Source organism: Syngnathus leptorhynchus, chromosome 2 (assembly GCF_054491065.1).
Source record: "Syngnathus leptorhynchus isolate UIUO chromosome 2, UIUO_Slep, whole genome shotgun sequence".
Lineage (NCBI taxonomy): Eukaryota > Metazoa > Chordata > Actinopteri > Syngnathiformes > Syngnathidae > Syngnathus > Syngnathus leptorhynchus.
Genome location: NC_141196.1, coordinates 6,806,083 through 6,825,101, shown reverse-complemented (window position 1 = coordinate 6,825,101; position 19,019 = coordinate 6,806,083). Strand labels below are relative to the sequence as shown.

The window sequence follows — 19,019 nt, the reverse complement described above, 5'->3', positions numbered from 1 at the left end:
CGGCGGACTATAAAGTAACTGCAATTTAATGAACACACTCTCACTTTAATAATCCACATTAATATTAATCAAGAATTTGATAGAAGGCCAATGCCACTACCCGGTGGTGAAAAGGGATTTACCTCCCATATCAGAGGCCACTTTTGGTGTTTGCACACACTGATGATCCAAGTAAAAACTAAGGCCTCATCCGATAGGCGTTGTGAGGCTTATTGTTCTGTGAGGATCCCAGCAGCTGTACAAGACACTGAGTGTTCTGTACCACGGGCTGGTACTGGCCTACATCGCACTGAGTCCCTCGATGTTTGGGGGGGGGGGTATATGTCAGGGGCTGCTTCCTCGGATTGTTTTTTGAAGCCTCGCAAAAGATGCACTTGGTGTTGCGTTAAAGCTACTTGAGCAACTCACTTGTTGATTTTGAATGCAACTGTGGAAATAGAAAGGTGGTTTGTGACAAAATGACAGTTGGCGACAATGGACGTGAGTGTATTTGGAAATAATGTCGGATAGGTTCTAAAGAAAAAAAAAAAAAACCCTAACCACAAATGTACATGGGTTCAATGTACAGTGAAACCTTAGCAGTCAAAATGCCTGAGGTCATAACATATAACAATAATCATCATCATAATTTCCCTCTTAATTATCCTCTCAAGGATAAGGACCAATATAAAAAAAAAAAATTCATTGTGACACCATCACAGCAAATGACAATTTATGTAACTTTAAATGGGGAAACTAGTTTAAAATATGAAGTCAACCTGCATCCTGAAATGTTTCACTACTTGGTTTTGGTGCTTGTTTGTTTCTGTGTATTGAAAAGGAATGAAACAATAGAGCTATCAATAAAAAAATAAAGTGAAGATAATGTAAAGCATCAAAACATCCTTGAAATAGGAATGAAGACTAAATTTTAGCGGACTAGAACAAACTAAAGGATGATAAAGTTGAAGCTTTAACTGGGAATAGATTTGATATTCACTGGGAAACTTGATCTATTAACGCGTTTATTTTAAAGCATTTGATTCTGTGGGCTTGAGGCCTGGTCTGCAAATTAGTATGACTTCTCTGACGGCACACTTGATAGGAATTAAAAGAGGAACTGACACAAAAATATACATATTCTGGGTTCCTGGGGAGAAAAATCTCCAGTTTCCGCAAAAAGTAAGGACACTTCAAGCTGCAGTCTAGTCACACTTTAATCTATAATTAAAGAGAATTTAAAGTAGCGTGTGCGTGGCCATAAATGGAGGACGGTTTTTCAGGCCAAGTGCCTGTTTGCCTGCGCTCTTCGGACTATTTCTGTATGCGACAAATCGCCATATTCAGCTACACTTAAAGGGGAGGTCCACCCAAAAATGTGTTCAATAATATGTTCTATGCAGCCCAAGTAGTTGAAACACATTATTCTGTTAATATTCCATTGGGGGAATATGGATTAAATTGGCAAAATCCACCTGTTTTTAATTTAGCTCGCAGGGGGCGGCCATTTAGTCACTTGTCGACCGAAAATGACATCACAGTAGTCATCTCGGGTCACAACCAATCACAGCTCAGCTTCAGAAAACTGACAAGCCGTGATTGGTTGTGTCCTGAAAATTGGAAAAAAGTAGGTGAATTTTAACTAATTCCACTTTCTATGAATTGTGACTAGCTTAAAATCGCAAGTTTACACGGAGATAATCGTTGTCAGCAGTTGCCCAAAGGGTGTGTTGACTATCTGAATGTTTTGTGTCCAGGAGGTGGGTAGCACGCTTTTTTTTTTTTTTTTTGGTTTCCCACGCGCTCGTTAAATCCTGATACGGATATTTCAGTTTCGTCTTTCTTCTTACTGAATCATTTCAGCTGACAAAAGCGCATATGTATACAGACATCTCTGTATTTATTCTCTTCACGCCACTCTTTGAGCGGCAGAAATTCTCCGGAGGAGCCTTTATGCATATATGGATGATGAGGATGCATTTGGAGTGCCACAAGCCTGGCGAGGCAACGCGGGTCAGGCGGGAGCAACCATGTGCGAGATAATTCAAAATAAATGAAGAAAGCTGAATTATTCAGATGTACAAACTGAGAATTCAACCTGGCTTTTGAACAGAAATGGATGAGCGCCAAAAAAAATGACGGTCGCCTTTTAGCTAGTCCATCAAGTAAGATAAAAATCCACCCACTGGTTTCACTCAAGGTTCGGAGTTGAGTTGAGTCAGTTGGCTGCCCTTCACTATATTTCAATCAGCCAGTGAAACTGCGGCATTACATTTTCCTCCCGTTTGTTGCAGACGAGCTCTGTAGTGCGGTGGGCCGACCGCACAGGCAGCAAAACAAATGAGCGATTTTTGAAGGTGGATTGGTCAGCTAACTTGCGGTGTGAGAATAACGGCGGTTAAACTGAGGAGTGAGAATCAATATGCATTCTAATCAAAAAGGGCCTAATAAATCACACTGTCCTGTCTCGCACTGTTTATGCGGCCTTCGGACCCTCTCAGCATTTAACTATTCACCAAAGAGACAACTCTGTCTGCTCAAGGACTATTGTCTCTTATCTGTCAATAAATGATTCATGACACGTGTCTGACGAGTTGCATGAAAAAGTCACAGACTTAGACAGCAATTAAGAAAAAAAGAAGCACTTTTAAGTAGGAGTTTCTTAAATTGTTCATTTTATTGATCCGACTGGAGAGTCTTAGTTCAAAAATCACTTGTGCTTTGCACGCTAAAGCTTGAAAACTTGTTGTTTTTTTTTTGCATGTGTAGTCAACACTAAGGTGATGATTGTAATTTTAGAACTGTTTTCTGTAAGAAATGATTTTGCATTATCCAACAACACCAATCAAAAAGAAAAATTCAAGACGCAGGTATTATTAGCATCCTCCCATGTCCCTAAAGTATCTGGAACTTTGAATGTGTGTGGCTTTAAAAGGCGGGGTTTAGCCTGGTGAGTGACGATTGCTTCGACACATGTAACAAAATAAGTACTCATCGGACGATAATTCCGACGGATAACTGTTATGCTGTTGATCAAGGGAATGTATGCGAATGTCTCTCCTCAGACTTTTCTGTATCTGGAATGAAGTTGCTTTCAAGCATTCATACAAAAGAAACAATACTCTGAAAAAGGATTGCGTTTGACCTTGAATGTTGCACAGTTGTGAGTTGTCGCAGGTTTGCTGCTGCTGCTGCTACTACTATCGCCTTTGTGCCAGGCTCCACCTCTCTGAGAACACAGTGTTGCCTTCAAGGGCTTCAACCCACATCAAAGGAGACTGTGGGATTTTGCATTCCTGTCAGAAGCATTACAACCTCTGGAGCCCAGACACCCCCACCACCACCACCCTCGCCCACTCCAGTGCCTGGCAAAGAGGGAACAAAAAAAAATAAAAAAAACCCAGCATTGCTCATTCTAATGCTATTCTCAATGCTTTTCCCAGAAAATGCACATGGAGCGAGAGTCAAGTGAAAACAAACAACAAGCCTCATCTGGTGATTTTGGGAGAAGCACTTACGCGGTTCCCCATCCCCACTCGTCCTCCCCCGTGGGTGAGCACAGGGTGGTGTGATTTAGGAGGGCGAGATAACAGCGCTGTGCTCATCCATGTCTGAAGTCTCTGCACAAAATCTTATTTACAGCTCACAGCGAAAGGAAAGTACAGCAGCAATCCTCTCCCTTACGGAGCGCATTGGAGCTGACCTGGCAAGACTCGAGAGATGGTCACACATCGGCGTTATTTGTATTTCCTACCTACGCTCGCAGACGCTGTACGGTTCAGGTTGCTTGTGCCAACGGATTACTACAATGAACAATGTGACTTTGTTTCTGCTTTTTCGTGCAACTCCGAAAGTAATTTCCTTCCTGTGAAACTAACATCAGCGATTGCTTGATCGATAAGAATTTGGTGGGAATTTGGAAGATGGGCTTGCCGACCGTCCATCCTTCAAAGCCCTAAAACTATAGCAAATATGATTTCTTAGTTATATTACAACTTCCTTGAAAGAACACTCAAGCAATCCCTGCCATATTATACACACATTTAGATGCGTTATAAATTGTACCATTTAACAAGATCTTACACCAGAGCTGTAATTTAGTTACAGTGTATATGAAATAAAGTTGCCTTCTTGCCTCCCGAAGTCACACAGGTCTATATTTGTGAAGTAAGTCTACGTTGTCCCAACAATTTGATAACTTCAATAGATGTGGTGAGTGAGCTGAAGGAATCCCTGCGTGCGTGCATGACCTTAAAATTGGGAAGGGGTGAGGGTCAACTTGCAAATGGTTCGTGACTCCCTGACTCTTGTGAACTCGCCTCGCTTAGCCCTCTACCACCGGGGTTCAATCTCGTCCGATTGAGCCCAACAGCTGTGAGCAAACAATTTATACCCAGCTCGCAAGCAGCACTTTAATAAAGCTAGCTTAGGATCCAAACCAGGCGAGGGTGTCATGACATAACTCCGCGTGTATGTGTGTGGATGTCAGACAGTCACACACACACTGATACATACCAGTCGGTTGAGGCTTCTTCGTAGCATCTTGATTTCCTCAACTCTCCCCGGCGGCTTCGGTTCCACTGTTTCCCCCCGCCGCGCCCCCCAGCTCAAGCAACTTTACATGTAAATATTACTGAAGCTAGCTCCTCCTCGGCTATCTATCTTCTACTCTACGGACGTTAGTTGGAAATTTCACGGCGGCGACGCTACATCCTCTCCCTTGGTCTTGTAGTCGTAGACTCTGCCACCTCGTCACCATTCGCATCCTCTCTCGCCCAAGAGGCTAGGCGTCGTGGTTCTCCCGTCGCGCTTCTTCTTCCCTTCAAGGCTCCGGGCTTGAGCCGACGCGGACATCTCGCTCGCTGGTTGACTGGCGGCTGCCTGGCTGACTGATTTGGGCGCCCTGTTGCTGCCGCCAGGAAACCGGGTTGACTCGCGTCTTCGCCTGACTCACATACCGGTGATACCGGATACTGCCGCTAAAATCGGTGAACTTGTGATTACCGGCGACGCGTGCCGGTGGCGTCACCACCCGAGCGAAGAAGTCTCCGTAAGTGGAGTGGAGCGGAGTGCCTGTCGGCTGGTAGCGTCTTTTTCCAGTAAAGCATTGCTCGCCCCTCCCGACTGAAGGTGCGGCAACTTTGCCCCCCGGTGCACTCTGGGTAACGTGGTCCTGAGGACTACAATAGCCGCTTCCGCAATTTCCTTCCTCCGAGTGAGCGTCAGATTTGAACGTGAGGTGTGACGTCAGGTTGAATGGTGTTTTTGTTTATGTAGTCACATTCAAATCTTTCACTTCTTTTAATCAAAGAATCTTAAAATCTGGGTTTCCACTTAACAGTTATGTTAATAATGCATCACTGTTCAAAAGTTTTAGGTCACTCACAAATCTACAGTCTGTATGCATATTGTATCTATATCTTCCATATATATAACCTGTTTTATCTGTCATTCTTTTGAGGGCCTTACATTGACTGCTTACTTCCCTTCAAATTCACATACAGACATAAAATAACTGCAGAATTTCCCTCTGGTGATCATTAAAGCGTTTTAATGAGAAAAGGATACAGTAGCTATACTCTACACGACAAATCATTTATCTACAGGCTTATAACTTGTAGTGAACCCAATTGAAATAAAAAATATATATTTTGGAAGGGGGGGGGTTAACTAAATAAACGTGGTTGTAGAAGTGTGAACACCCTTTTATACTCAATATGAGGAGAAACAATGTGAATTGCTTCATTTCTTCTCCACAGCCTTTCCTTATTGAGCGAAGTAGTCATTTGTCGCCCTCCAGTGGCAGTTATTGGCAATTACAAATCTCCAAGGTGAGCCACAAATATTCGCAGAACTTGTGTGTAAAGATACTGGATTCTTACTATTTATTACACACAATTGAGAGTGATAGTGAATGATAACACATACACTGTACATTGGCTGTTAAAAGTTGATGTGGAGCTTGATTGGCCCTTGTAGGTGGAAATTTGTTTGTATGGGCGTGTTGTGTTTGAAGCTGACTTAAGCAGCAATTTGCATGTGCCAAATGATTTGTAAGTCTCGTTGGGTGACCTGACCACTCCGTTTATTTGTCACAGGAATTAAAAACGCTCCATGTAAGGAGATATGATTTGTAGAGCTGCAACATATTCGAAGTTAAAATATTTTAAAGCAAACATGACAATCATAAGGCCACTGTGCAGTTCCAATCAATCAATCAATCAATCAATCAATCAATCAATCAATCAATCAATCAATCAATCAATCAATCAATCAATCAATCCAATTCACATCATTTCCTCTACTGATTTTAGTCAGCACTCTCAGTCACAAAAAAAAGAGCTATCACCACACAAAATAAGTTGGGCGAATTTACAATGTCAAGAAAACACACGACATAAGTAGTGCAATTTAACAAAATACTATTTTTCTAATGTGAAAATACGATTTCAATTTCAACAAAGAAATAACACTTTACAGAACCTATTGTCAATCATTTTAATTTGAAGTTGTTCCAAACTAGACTGCTGTTTTAGCCTAAAAAAAAGTCATTTGTCTTTTCTCAGTGCACTAGTATATCATCAAGAAAAAAAATACTGCGCGCCCAAATAGAATGTGGCTCTGTCTTGAATTTTAGGCTCTACTACCATCTAGTGTCCTTATAGAAGAGATATAGATTTTTTAGATTTTTTAAAATAATTCATAAATGTAAATAAAGCCAGTGGAAAACAATATGCGGTACGGTAGTACATGTTTTCCAACATGTTTATCCAGTCTAATATGCATTATTTGACTTGAGAGAATATTTTTGTCAAAACACTTGACACACTATATACAATTTGAATTAGAATCGTTATTAATAATTTCAATAGAGCTTAAACGATTGAAATTCTGGATATTTGGAGTCCACCTTTTACGACGTTCAAACAAATTTTAGTCGTTAAATAATGTCAGTATTTAATTTAAATTTTTTTAATTAATTATTTTGGGCTAAAACACTTCAAAGCCTTGAATATAAAACAAATAACAAATCCTAAATTCTTACAGATGCATTTATTGCACAACGTTCGTAACCTCAACATTACGTACATCTTTTGGCTCGTAAATCGCACGCTGAAGACCGTGCAACAGATTGCTGTCATTCAAATCTCATTCCACAAGATGGCAGCCGAGCAACACAAATGACGTACTGCGTCAACTTGCAGCGTGGAGGCGAAAGGCAAGTAAGGTCGCAGTCATATAAACATTAAACAAATTATTTTTGGAAGGGGGGAAAGCAATCAAGAACACAAATACGAATCATAAAAACATTAGGTTGTATCCTTGTCATGGCTGTTAACAGAGATAACAAATCTAATAATAATAATAATAATAATAATAATAATAATGATAATAATAATAATAACAACAACATATTTAAAAATAGATATATTGCTAAGCAAGGTCTACAAACATGTACATACATATTGGCAACAGGAAATCAAAATATTCCCTTGCTTTTGTCAAATCCAATTGGTATGACAGATACTTGCTATCCTTTACATAAAACCGTGTTCAGCTGCTAATTTAAAATGCCAAACAATTAGTAATTAAAATGGTAGGATACATATCCAATTCTGTGCTCACGCCGACCCCAGATCAATAACCTTTAATACTTTACCTTTAAATACCTGACCAAGCTGTGTGATAGGCCAAATTGAATCTGAATGCATTTGATCATTTCCCTCTGCACTGAAGCAATATATATTTTTAACAAAACAGGCATACTCAAAAGTATCTAACCTTCATTAATGTCTTCAAAAAATCATCCAGACTTTTCAACAAAATACGACAAAATGCTCTCATACTTAGGGATGATTTTTTTTTTTAAAACATTTCTCAGGTAGTTTCAAGCATTTGAGAGTGTAGTGTTCCCAGTTCTTTTGTAGTTGAGTAAGTTCTGTCATACACAAGACATTAAAAGTTAGAATTTGTAGTGGATTGGAGACCAACCAAAAAAACGTCCCATCAGATGATCTACACTTTTGAGTTGATGAACGGTTATGAGTCTTGGAGCAGCTGATGCTCCAAAATAACTTGGAGCTGAAGATGCACAAGAAAGTAGAGATGATCATGGACTTTGGGAAACATCCTCCACCACAGGTGTCTCTGATATTGTCCACATGCCAAGTGTCGAGATTTTTTATTTTTTATTTTTTATTAACAACAACTCTTATTGACATGCATGCTATAAGAATGAAGACATGGGCGGGAAGAATTCTCTCAACCCCATCACCTCTTCCAGTTCCTTCCCTCAGGTACGCGCTACCAAACTACTACTGTACCGGAGCCAAATTGATAACTTGGCCAATAAATTTGGTTTGGAGTCACAAAATGTGCCCCAAAACACATGATGGATTTGTGACAAAACACAAAAAGGCCTTGGCTGTTGAATGAAAGTGCAGGCCTACAGAATTTGCTGGGCATTCCCTCTCCGGTTCTCCTCTGGTGTGTCTCCGTCGTACTTGTGAATTTAAACTGACAGCCCCTGTGGAAGAGTTGGGAGACTTCCCTAGCCATCTGTCTTAGAAGAGCCCCCCTACACACACACACACACACACACAGCCGCAACCCCCGCTACCCCCTTTCCCGCCCTGCACGCATCCCTCATTCCCACACTGGGCCTTTGTCAGCAGTTCCTGTCCGCGGTCTAGGCGTGGCGTGCGCGGAGGCCGGGGCGACCGTGGGCGCTTTCAGAGGCACCTGCACATGGGACAAAGGGCCAAGGGTGCTGAGGCTGAAGACAGATTGATGCTTTGTGCGCTGGGCCTGAAGAGAGAGCGAGCAAGGGAGAGAGTGGGTTGTGGAAGGGGGAGAGGGGGGGGTAGTTAGCTGAGAAGTTTTCTGGGAGAGGATTTTGAGGGGTACAGAGGGGTGAAGGAGGTGGTGGGGGGTTGGTCCGTCACTCCAGTCTGTGTGAGTCCGAGCTTTTTCGCATGCACCCGGAGAGATTGACAGCCTTTGTGGGCCGCATCCCCCCCGCACAATGGTCATGCTTTAATGGGCGGTAAAGCTAAGAGAAGAGCTTTTGGGGAAGTTTTTTTTTTTTTTTTCGGGTTTGGTGGGAGGGGGGGCGTTGCTCGCTGGCCGCCACGACAGTGTGGGGAGACCGGGGGCCCGTAAGGCTTTACTGCTTTGCTCGGTGGAGACCAATTCATGGGCATTCAGTCCGAGGCTCGTTATTCACTGAATGCGTCCAGTGGAGGAATGCGGCAGCATCAATTAGAATGTGTTTGTAGATAGCAACGCCGAGAAGAAAATCTCTTTCTCTCCTTTTGCTGGCAGGACAACACGGTGCGACTATAGGAGGTGTCAGAACCACAAAGCCTTTTTTGTGGCACTCTCTCCATTACATTACCAGTGCAATATGTAAGGTGGGGACTCTTTTGATTGAAATTAAGTGGAAAAAAAAACACTAAATCCTATTTTTATTCAACCGAGATAATGGCGTTATACTCCATAAAGGTCTTTAACTACTTAGCTTAAAATCGGCTCCCTTTTCACTCCAGCCTAGTGTCTTACCCTCATTGGGGGGCATTATATTTATTCAATGGCGGAGGGTCAAAGACAGTCTGTTAAACAGAGTTGCTTGTCGCCTTAACTGCCGCATCACTTCTAATTGTGTATCGGTGGGTCAGCGGTTTGTGGAGGTGTCCCCCCTGGAAGAAAAGAGGAGCGGATATGAATTTAAACAGTATCTTGTAAGGCATTGTCTGGAGTGGGCTCGGGCCACCACTTCAGCCTCAGAGGGTCTTTCAGAAGGAGACTATTTTGTCTTTCTTTGACTACAACGCTGAACACGGCCGGCCGTATAAAAGGAAAGGAAAATACTTTGGTGGCGATCGCATGTCCAGGTTGACACACTATTCAGATTTTGGAATGTAGAAGAGGCCAGCCGCATTGGACCTCCTTACTAATTGGGCTGTGTGTGTTTTTGTTAAATCAAACACCATCATGTATGAATTTGAAAAATATGAAAGTATAATGCTTCAAAAAATGCTTCAAAACATTTATACAATACTTGGTTGTTCAAACCGTCACCAGGCAACAACATATGATGGTCAATTATGTTCTTCTGTTTTATCTTGGTGATCGCTCTATTAAGGTATCAGGAAGTCCATTTTAATGTTATCATTATTAGTATTTCCTTTTAAAATAATATTAATATTATAAATACTATAATTCATTCTTTAACCTGTTGGTTAGAAGGATGATTTGGAGTTGTCAATAGTTGTGCCTGGTAGTGTAGTCACCACTTTTGAAGAGACAGACTCAGAAAGGTCCCCTGTTCAAAAGTGTTTGGTGATATCAAAAACATCTTATTTTTCAGCTATTGTGATCTCATTAGGAGGTAAAAAAAATATAGAGAATATCTTTTCAAAGGGGGAGAAAAGCAAGTGTGCCTACTCTTATAAGTGGGGATGTGGCTGTGTTCTGAACTAACCAATAAAATTCAAACTTATATTCATATTGGGACTCAGCCTACACCTGCCACCATTTCAAGTGCCTCTGTTTCATCCCAAATAAAGTTCGGTAGCTCTCTTTTTTTTTTTTTTTAAATTCTCATAGAAGCTTGCAGGTTTTATTGCCAATAGTGACTTTGCTCTTTGAAACTATTTATAAGTGCAACATTTTTTTTGTAGTTACAAACAATTTTTCCACAAAACAAATGTCACGCTCCGCACGTTTTTTTTGTGGGTTTTTTTTTCTATCTTGAAGGGCGCAGGTTTGCATCCATTTCATCCCCAATTTCCTTGCTTTTAACACAAGATGATACAGATGGCATTCGTGAGGCAGCGTGATGCAATTGGATTTTTTTTTTTCTTCACGCAGAAGGTTTAATGAGAATTAACTGGCAGGAACCTTCTCGTAGAAAGGTGTAGATTTCAATATGGGCAATTACGCGCCATTTCTAGCCAAATGTGCCAAATTTGCATGCTGTGAAAAGGGCGAGCCACAGTTGCACAAGTGCATGAAAAGTGCAGTAAATTGGGGCAAACATCACGACGTGGGGAAAGGCATCTCCGCCGTAATTGATTGTGCAATTGTAGGGGAGGGGGGCGGGGGGGGGGGATCTCGTAACGCAGGCGGCAATTAAAGACGCTTCTTCTGCGCCTCAAAGAATTGGCAGGTTATTATGCGGGCCAAGTGTCAGCACATTGACAAGGATGGAGGGGTGGCATCATTTGCAGAAAAATGTGCTCAAATATGGACAGATGTCTTCTTCATACATGGCTGTCAATTGGACTGCGAGAGGAAGGATAGATGGGTGGATAGATGGCCTCCTCTAAGAGACAGCGCTTCCTGCCCCAAGTACCGAGAGGGCACGAGAGGAAGAGGCTGAGAGGGAGGGGAAGGGAGGTGTGGAGGGGTGTGGGGGGGTTAGACTTCCCTGAAACACCAGTTGATGGTCTTCTCGCACAAAGGCTGGAGTGACGCAGTCTGCGCTGCCGCAGAACAGCCTGCTCTCTGTCTGGATTCGACCCTGCCGCCGCGCACAAAGGGGAGCTCGAGTAAACGGTCCATGAATGTTGATTAATTGATGCCATTTTTTCGCAGCGTGCCATGGAGATTGAGAGGGGGTTGCGTCGCCCCGGAGAGAGCTTGCGAGCTTTCCATCCAAATGTTATACGAGTGCAGGGATGCCAAAAGTAGGCCCCGCTCACACTCTCTACTTGGATTTTTTTTTTTTTTTTTGTCCGTTCTGTTAATTAAGGAGACCGGGCTTGTTGTAAGGTATCGGGTACTTGTAGAAGCTGCTGATACCAGCGACTGATACTGAAAAGAAAAAGCCTGACATTGAATTAGTGCTCCTCAGTATTTAGTTGGTCAGATTTGGCATGTCAGCAAATCACCATGAGTGCCATTGTGATAAATGAAAATGTCAAAAATGACTAAAGTTACTATAAATTACTAGAACGGGAATATATTTATTCACCATTATCTGTCTTAGTGTTCATTCATTCATATTTTGTGTATAAAAAAAATAAACGACTAATATTAATACGATCAAACTTCCCCAAAAAAGAAGCAGAACCAGGCAAACATGTTTGCGTTGGCTTGCGTTTCTTGAAGTCCTAATCCCCTTCAGCTTCAATCCGTGTGAGCGTTTGCCAGTAAACAAAGTTCTAAGAGCCGGGTCTCGCTGGCATCCTTTGCCTCCCGACGACGCTCAGGTGGCGAAGTTTCCCACGATGGGACTTCAGGGGTACAGGTGTCCCTGGAAAATGAGGGTGGCCCGGGGCGAGAAGGGGCGAAGCGCTGGCCCGTAGCCCACCTCAATGGAAGGATCCCAGGGCCCGGCTCAATAGGCCGGGTTCCACTTGATGGGGAGAGAAAGGAGCGTTTTAGCCACTGCCCAGCAGGAAAGATCTGGTTGTGGGAGACCTCTTTCAGGACTCAGTGTTTGTCTGAAGGCTGTCACAGCAGATGAGTACTCAGCAAACAGCGTGAACAAGGATTTGAACCAGAAAACCAACAGAGCCTTGACAATATTGTGATTGGGCCTTGTCTCCTTAGAGGGGGCTGAAAGCTGAATTGAGAGTAGGAACAAGTGTGCATTCAGAGCGGGGGCCGACTCGCCTTTGGGACGTGTTTTATGGTTTTGAGGACTGTATGTGGCGGATAAAGCAAAGTCATGTTAATCTGCCCCGCTTTTCTTTCACCTGAAAGACGCCCACCACAAAGACGCACAAAGTCAGACGTGAATGAGACCTCGGCGCTCTCCTGACCCAAGACGGACGACACCTTGTAAAGTTCTTTAAGTGGCACAAAGACGTCACAAAGAGCTTGTTTATGTTGACCAAAAAAAAAAAAAGAAAACTTGCCTAATGAAACCAATTTGGGCGCTACATTCAGACTTATCCGTGTCGCCTCAGATGTTGGATGCCGCCACTTGAGTTTGAGTTGTCAGCCAGCCAACAGAAATGCATTCCCAATTCTTCACTGAGCCGTACCAAATGTTCACATTTTGTTAGTGTTCCTAAAAGGTTGCAAACGGTTGCAGATGGTTGCAAAGACTTTTTCTTGTTGGGAAGAAAAAACGTTGACGTCTATTAAAACTGTTGGCGATTATCTGCCGAGCGTCTTTGTTACCGTTTGAACGAAACCTTACGAAAAATCAACATTCAGGCTGTGCGCAAATCCTCGCAAACCTTCCTTACTCAGTGTGATACACACGAACCTTGTCTGTCCTCTTCTTTATCCCCAACTCCGCAATTAATCAAACAATAATTGAGCCATGTGTTTTTGGAAAACTGCCAGTGTGGCGTTAACAATGTCGTTGAATCTGAAGGAAAGAATGCTATTGATTGAAAATGAATTTAGAAAGAGACATGTGCTATTTATGAATGAAAAATGTGGAAGGAGCTAGAATGTTAATGAAAGATGTGGAATCATTTTGGTGAAAAATTATTTTAAGCACTAATACACCTTTGGCTTTGAACATGGCTTGTAGAGTCATGACAATAAAATAGAATCTAAAGAATTAATCACAGATTTTGCTTCAATTCAATGGACAATTTTTTTCCTCGCCTTTTGGGGTCAGTATAGTACAGACATCCTGATATAAAAATAAACTGCATTAATACCAGACGGTCTTTACAGAGGATAAAGAATATGTGTGTCTGGAAATATTATTTTATGCTAATGATCTTAAAAGTTGTTTTGTATACATTTGCAGCCACAGATATTCAATATCATAACCAATATGCAAACTTCAAATTGTTTATCTCTTAAGTCATTAAATAGTCAATTTAGAAATATTTGTTGTTGTTTTCATGCATTTTATTTTTTAACACTTAAATGATAGTTCATATTTTTATGTGTGATTCACCAAAACAATCTGTGAGATTTTGGGGATTAAAAAATAATGAATAATAGTTTTTCATAACATTTAAGAATGCTGAAACGTTTTTGAAAAATGCCTCTGGCATCCGGGTAACAAAGGCGAGTTGGGCACATTTTGCCAATGCTAAACCACAGACTTATTATCCTACACAGATGTAGTTGAACATTAAATTTAGGTTGCATGCGTATTGCAAAAAACAGCAAACAAGTGAGTTTTGCAGGTAACACCTGAAACCTTTATTGTTTATGTTCAAATTTATTAAATTTAAATGTTTTTTTTTTCCATTTTTCTACAATTTCACACTTTCGTGACTGAAATTGTTTGCATATCGGCCTGCGAAAGCAACAGGTGGAAAACAAACAGAACTGGAAGTGCAAAGAAAGCAGATTATAGCGAAAGCAAACTGATTATGCACCCGGGTTTTTGTTTCCGCTCTGACTCGGTACACATTTACGAAGCTATTTACCCGTGTGTTGGTGAGGGAGAGGCTCGCACAAAGAGCAATGTTGTCTCTCTGAGGAGTTGGGCTAACTTTGAAGGCTTGTGAAGAGAGAGGGGTGGGGGGTGCTGAGGGGACAAGTGATGGAATGGGCCGGGAAGGACTGTGACTTCTCCATTGAGAGCGCGGGGGCACGCTGGATTAGCTTGATTTGCCTGTGAATGGGCTCCGTCCATTCTTCTTGTTAGGGAGCTGTCACATCGAATTGAGAAAGTGAAAACCTCCTTTTATCAACCTTTTCCAAGTGAAACTGAACGGGCAATCAATAACTGAATTCAGCCTCGGAGGGGCAAAGTCAAGCAGAATGATATGGGCCGGTTATAAAACGACTGTTTGTCAAATTGTTAATAGGGGGGAAAAAAAAGCAGATAAACCGATGTATTTTTTTTTTTTTAGCGTTGCTGCGGATGCTGTTGGCTCTCACGCAAAATTGGAATTAAGAATTAATTAAGAGCCTAAATGCAAAAAACATTTTAGACCATTTAGATCAGTATGCACATTGTTTTTAGGCTGCGATATTAGTGGCATTATAAGTAGTGAATTGTAGAAATACAGATTTAATTGTAGTATTGCTGCAATAAAAATTAGATTTTAAAATGGCTTGTGCATTTCCACTATTTTTCCTTTTTAGTGTCTACTTTATGAATTGGATTTTGAATTTTAATAACATATTTATGACACGATGATGATGCTCATTTTGCAAAGAGCTCACTAAAAGCCCAGCAAACAATCTGGGCTGGTTCCCCTTTTTTTTTCTGGGTTGAACAACACCATATTGTTTTGGAGTTTCATTATATTGACCTTATTGTGTCTTTGTGCTTGTACTGACACCATGATAATGCCTGAATACAGAGGGAATTATGCTCCGTATAAATAGATCCCATCGTGGAGGATCGCTTCAATTATCCCACTACACATTGACAACATGCGCGGGATAAAACACCCCAAAGCTTTCGTCCAAACTGCTCTCAAGGCGCTCTTCAAACATTGTTCGGGCTTTTGTCAGCGGGCCGCAGGAACATCACGGCCCTCAATGGAAATAAAGAAAAGAAATACAACTCAGCTGATACATTAACTGCTTTTACACAATGCATTTTAAAACCATTAGCTATATTTGTTTTTGCAATGTTCGCTCCGATTCTTTAAAAGTGTTATTTCTGGAATTTGACTTCCTTTGCCACACTCACCCAAAAAAAAATAAAAAAAATAATGCACTTAACTGATGGGATGTGGCTGCACATTCAAATCATTCATCAACAAAATTTCCTTTCTGTTTTCACGCCGCGTGGAGAAAATGAGTCGGATCATTTGGCCTCATCAATCAGTCGGGTAATTGATGTCCGGAGCGTTACACACTTAATTGAGCACCTTGATTGTTGCCTGTCATCATTCCCGTGGTATTCTGATACATTACTGCATTAAAGCAATCCATTTCATCGCCTTACACCACCATTCCTTTCCTTATTAGTAGCTATTTTAAAACTGTGATCAAATAAACTGCAAAAGTGCTTTTAATTCTGCCGAACTGTCACCCATCCATCTGGTGTGCGAAGATAATGTGCTATGAAAAATGACAATTCCTATGAACGGCAATTATTCACTTGTTCCACCAATTTTTAATATCTTAAGAGATTTTTTTTTTTTTATGTGTTTGGTGTAAAGTAGATGTGAAACACTACTTATCTGCCGTAATACCAGGACTGACCTGTGAGAGGCAGGATGATGTCACAAGCCATCCAGAGAGAATAGTAGGAGAAGAAGAAACACGAGAAGCTAGGCTAACCCTTAGCAAGTCTGTCAAGCAATGACAATTCATTTGCAAACTCTTCTGGCTAATAATTTTCAAACGTAAATACTAACCGGGTTTAACATTATCAACCGATTGAAAATTTCTGATTGTTGGCTCTTCAGAGGACTCAAATCTTCCAAAATTACTCCTAACACACTTTGCTTCACGGGATTATCACCCAAGGCCAATCTTTAACGTATCCGCTAATCAGGTCTTTGTAAAAGGGAAGTAAAATACCCAAATCCACCTGATTATTGTTTTGCGTGTACCCCACTTCATACTTCAAAAATCCATCCATTCATCTACTGGTTAAACACTTGAAGCTCCCCAGGCCAGGAAAGAGGTTGCAGGGGTCACAAGCTTGAATACGGACACTCTCATCTCTCTTTTGGCAGCAAGGTGTAAGGTAGCAGTCGCATGAGTGTGTGTGTGTGTGTGGGTTTTCAGGGCCTGTGGGGTCGGGTGGTCCTTAATTGAGTTACTAGATGACTGCCGTTTCCCACATTCTTGCCCTGAGCTAACGAGAGGGGTTGAAAAAGGAAAAAAAAAAGCTCCCGGTTCCGACTCCTGAGTGCAGCTGCGAGGCAATTATCATCAAGCATGCACGCATCTGTGTACAAACAATCCCACAGCTGCTGCCATTCACTCTGTGTGTGTGTGTGTGTGTGTGTGTGTGTGTGTGTGTGTGTGTGTGTGTGTGTGTGTGTGTGTGTGTGTGTGTGTGTGTGTGTGTGTGTGTGTGTGTGTGTGTGTGCGTGTGTGTGCATGTGAAAGCACAGGTTCACCCGAAGGCTCATCTCCAACACCTTAGGAGGTGTCAGAGTTGAAAAGGAGCCGTGACGCCTGCCTGGATCGGTGGCGGCGGTAGCGTGTTACATGTGGACAAGCCTCACCAGCTTATACATCCGATTTATCGACACTCATTCGTAAACCCAATTTTTCGAAGTAAAAGTTGGAAAATGTTCACGACGGTTTTTGTTCCTTTGAAGTCACTTCTGATCACTTCGAATACGTTCGGCCCAAATTTTTATCGTAAATGTTTCTCTACGGGGATGGGGGCGCTGTGCAGACCGGTACCAGGTGCCCTGCACATCCTTGGACCGGTTGGTGACTACACATTTTTCATTAATATTGTAATGTTGTCTATTTGAGAGAAAATAAATTTGTAATGTTACGAGTTGAAATTTGATAATGTCACAGCTGCTTTACAAAAAGGAATCTGACAAAAAAACAAACGCCATATATGTAAGTCATTCTGAGATGAAAATTTAACATGGTTAGCCGGATAGCATGGTTGCTTAAGTCATATTTGAATATTTTCAGAAGACAAGGAAAACACAATTATCAGTGTTCTTGGTAACAGTACAATGAAAGTGACTTGAGCAATTATGTCACGAGGCTAACGATTGTAACAAGTGAACTGAAAAAAATACTCCTTTATATTTGTAAAATTATACTTTTGATTCTGTAGAAGACACATTCAAAATCTATATTCCTGTAGTAATAAATCTACCTTGCAGTGAAAAAACATGAGGTGAGCAGTTTGTGAGTCCACTAGAAGAAATGGCTGCATTTCGAGCAACCCACCTATACCCCCCCCCCCCCCCCCCCACACACACACACACACACACCCTTGTGCTGATTCTAAAGAATGAAAAAGCCATTCTCAAACGTGTGTCTATTTGCTAGATTTGGTGTAAAAATAAACCTTTGAACAAAATATCCTCTGATCTTGAAAATGTCAAAATGCTCTGAACCGACTGGCAGTGAGCGTATTTTGAATATACGCAACAGTTCGCGGACCCCCGAACCCTAGTTTGAGAACCTCTGAACTCTCCAAGTGGTCCAGCGAGAGTGAGTCCTTGTGAGCCCAGCGTGACTTGCGAGAGTCCGCTGAAGGATGACTTTATGACACAGAGGGGACAGTTTCAGGGCCAGAAAAGGAGGTGGTGGGAGGCGGCGGAGAGGAGGACGGGGGTGGACTGTCAGCTATGAGTGGGGGAGCCAGCGGGAGGCCAGCTTGGCCCCTAGGATGCCTCGTCACCACGGCAAAGCCCCGGAATGCGCCGGCACACAATGAGCTCCCGGGGCTCAGAGGGCACTCCGATTTGATAACCACATTAAAGTCCCGGCAACATCTGCTGGGGTGCGGGAGAAAGGCCTAGTAGCGGGCTTTAACCCCCCGAAACTGGGATCATTAACCCTCAGCCCTGTGAGAGAAGGGGGACAACAGCTCTCTTATTTGTCAGCCGCCCCGCACAGGCCTGCGGGGGCTAATATTTTACTAAAAACAGCGTGAGAAGAGAAGCGGCCGTGGGCACCATGGAGAGGCCTCCTTCACACTTTACATACGGGCATTAGCGCCAAACCGCAGTGTTAAATACATGTGGAAACTCGCAACGTAAACATTTGCATTGGCGCTCCCCGGGATTTAAAAAATACAGTGAGATCACGTTTTGGGGGATGCTATCACTCAACAGATTTTTATTTCACCGGCGAGCAAACATTTCAGATACAAATTAACGCTGTAACGCGGTGATGTACTTTACAGCAAGCTGCGGTTTTGTAGATAGTGAACATGATTTTTTTTGGGGGAATGGCACTTCTATTTGATCCATAATCAAACATGAAAAAAAGACAATTACAACTTGTTCAATTTAAACAACCACATAACATTGACAAAGGAATGCTCGCTAGCTTTAAGCTAACACACAACGCAAAACACCATAGCCAAGCTAATTAAACTAACATCACTCTTACAAACCTTTATTTGAACATTTTGTTTTTTAAAAACGAATTCAATTCACTTGATTAAACGAACATCGACATGACTTTATTTCAGATTGTTTCGTAGTACATTGTGT

General features: G+C 42.0%; 1 protein-coding gene across 5 annotated transcripts in view; it reads right to left on the bottom strand.

The window, feature by feature from the left end:
• atp11c (ATPase phospholipid transporting 11C (ATP11C blood group)) overlaps positions 1 to 5,139 on the bottom strand; it is a 30,710-nt gene extending 25,571 nt beyond the window's left edge. For 4 of the 5 annotated variants that reach the window (XR_015065562.1, XM_085906391.1, XM_085906393.1 and 1 more), the window contains exon 1: positions 4,495 to 5,139. Coding sequence is in view for 4 of the 5 variants with exons in the window: in XM_085906391.1 (XP_085762517.1) it covers positions 4,495 to 4,521 (27 nt within the window). In the remaining variant the exon portion in view is untranslated. The remainder of the gene's footprint in view (positions 1 to 4,494) is intronic. The other variant, XM_085906395.1, reaches the window with a different exon arrangement.
• Positions 5,140 to 19,019: the final 13,880 nt, after the last annotated feature.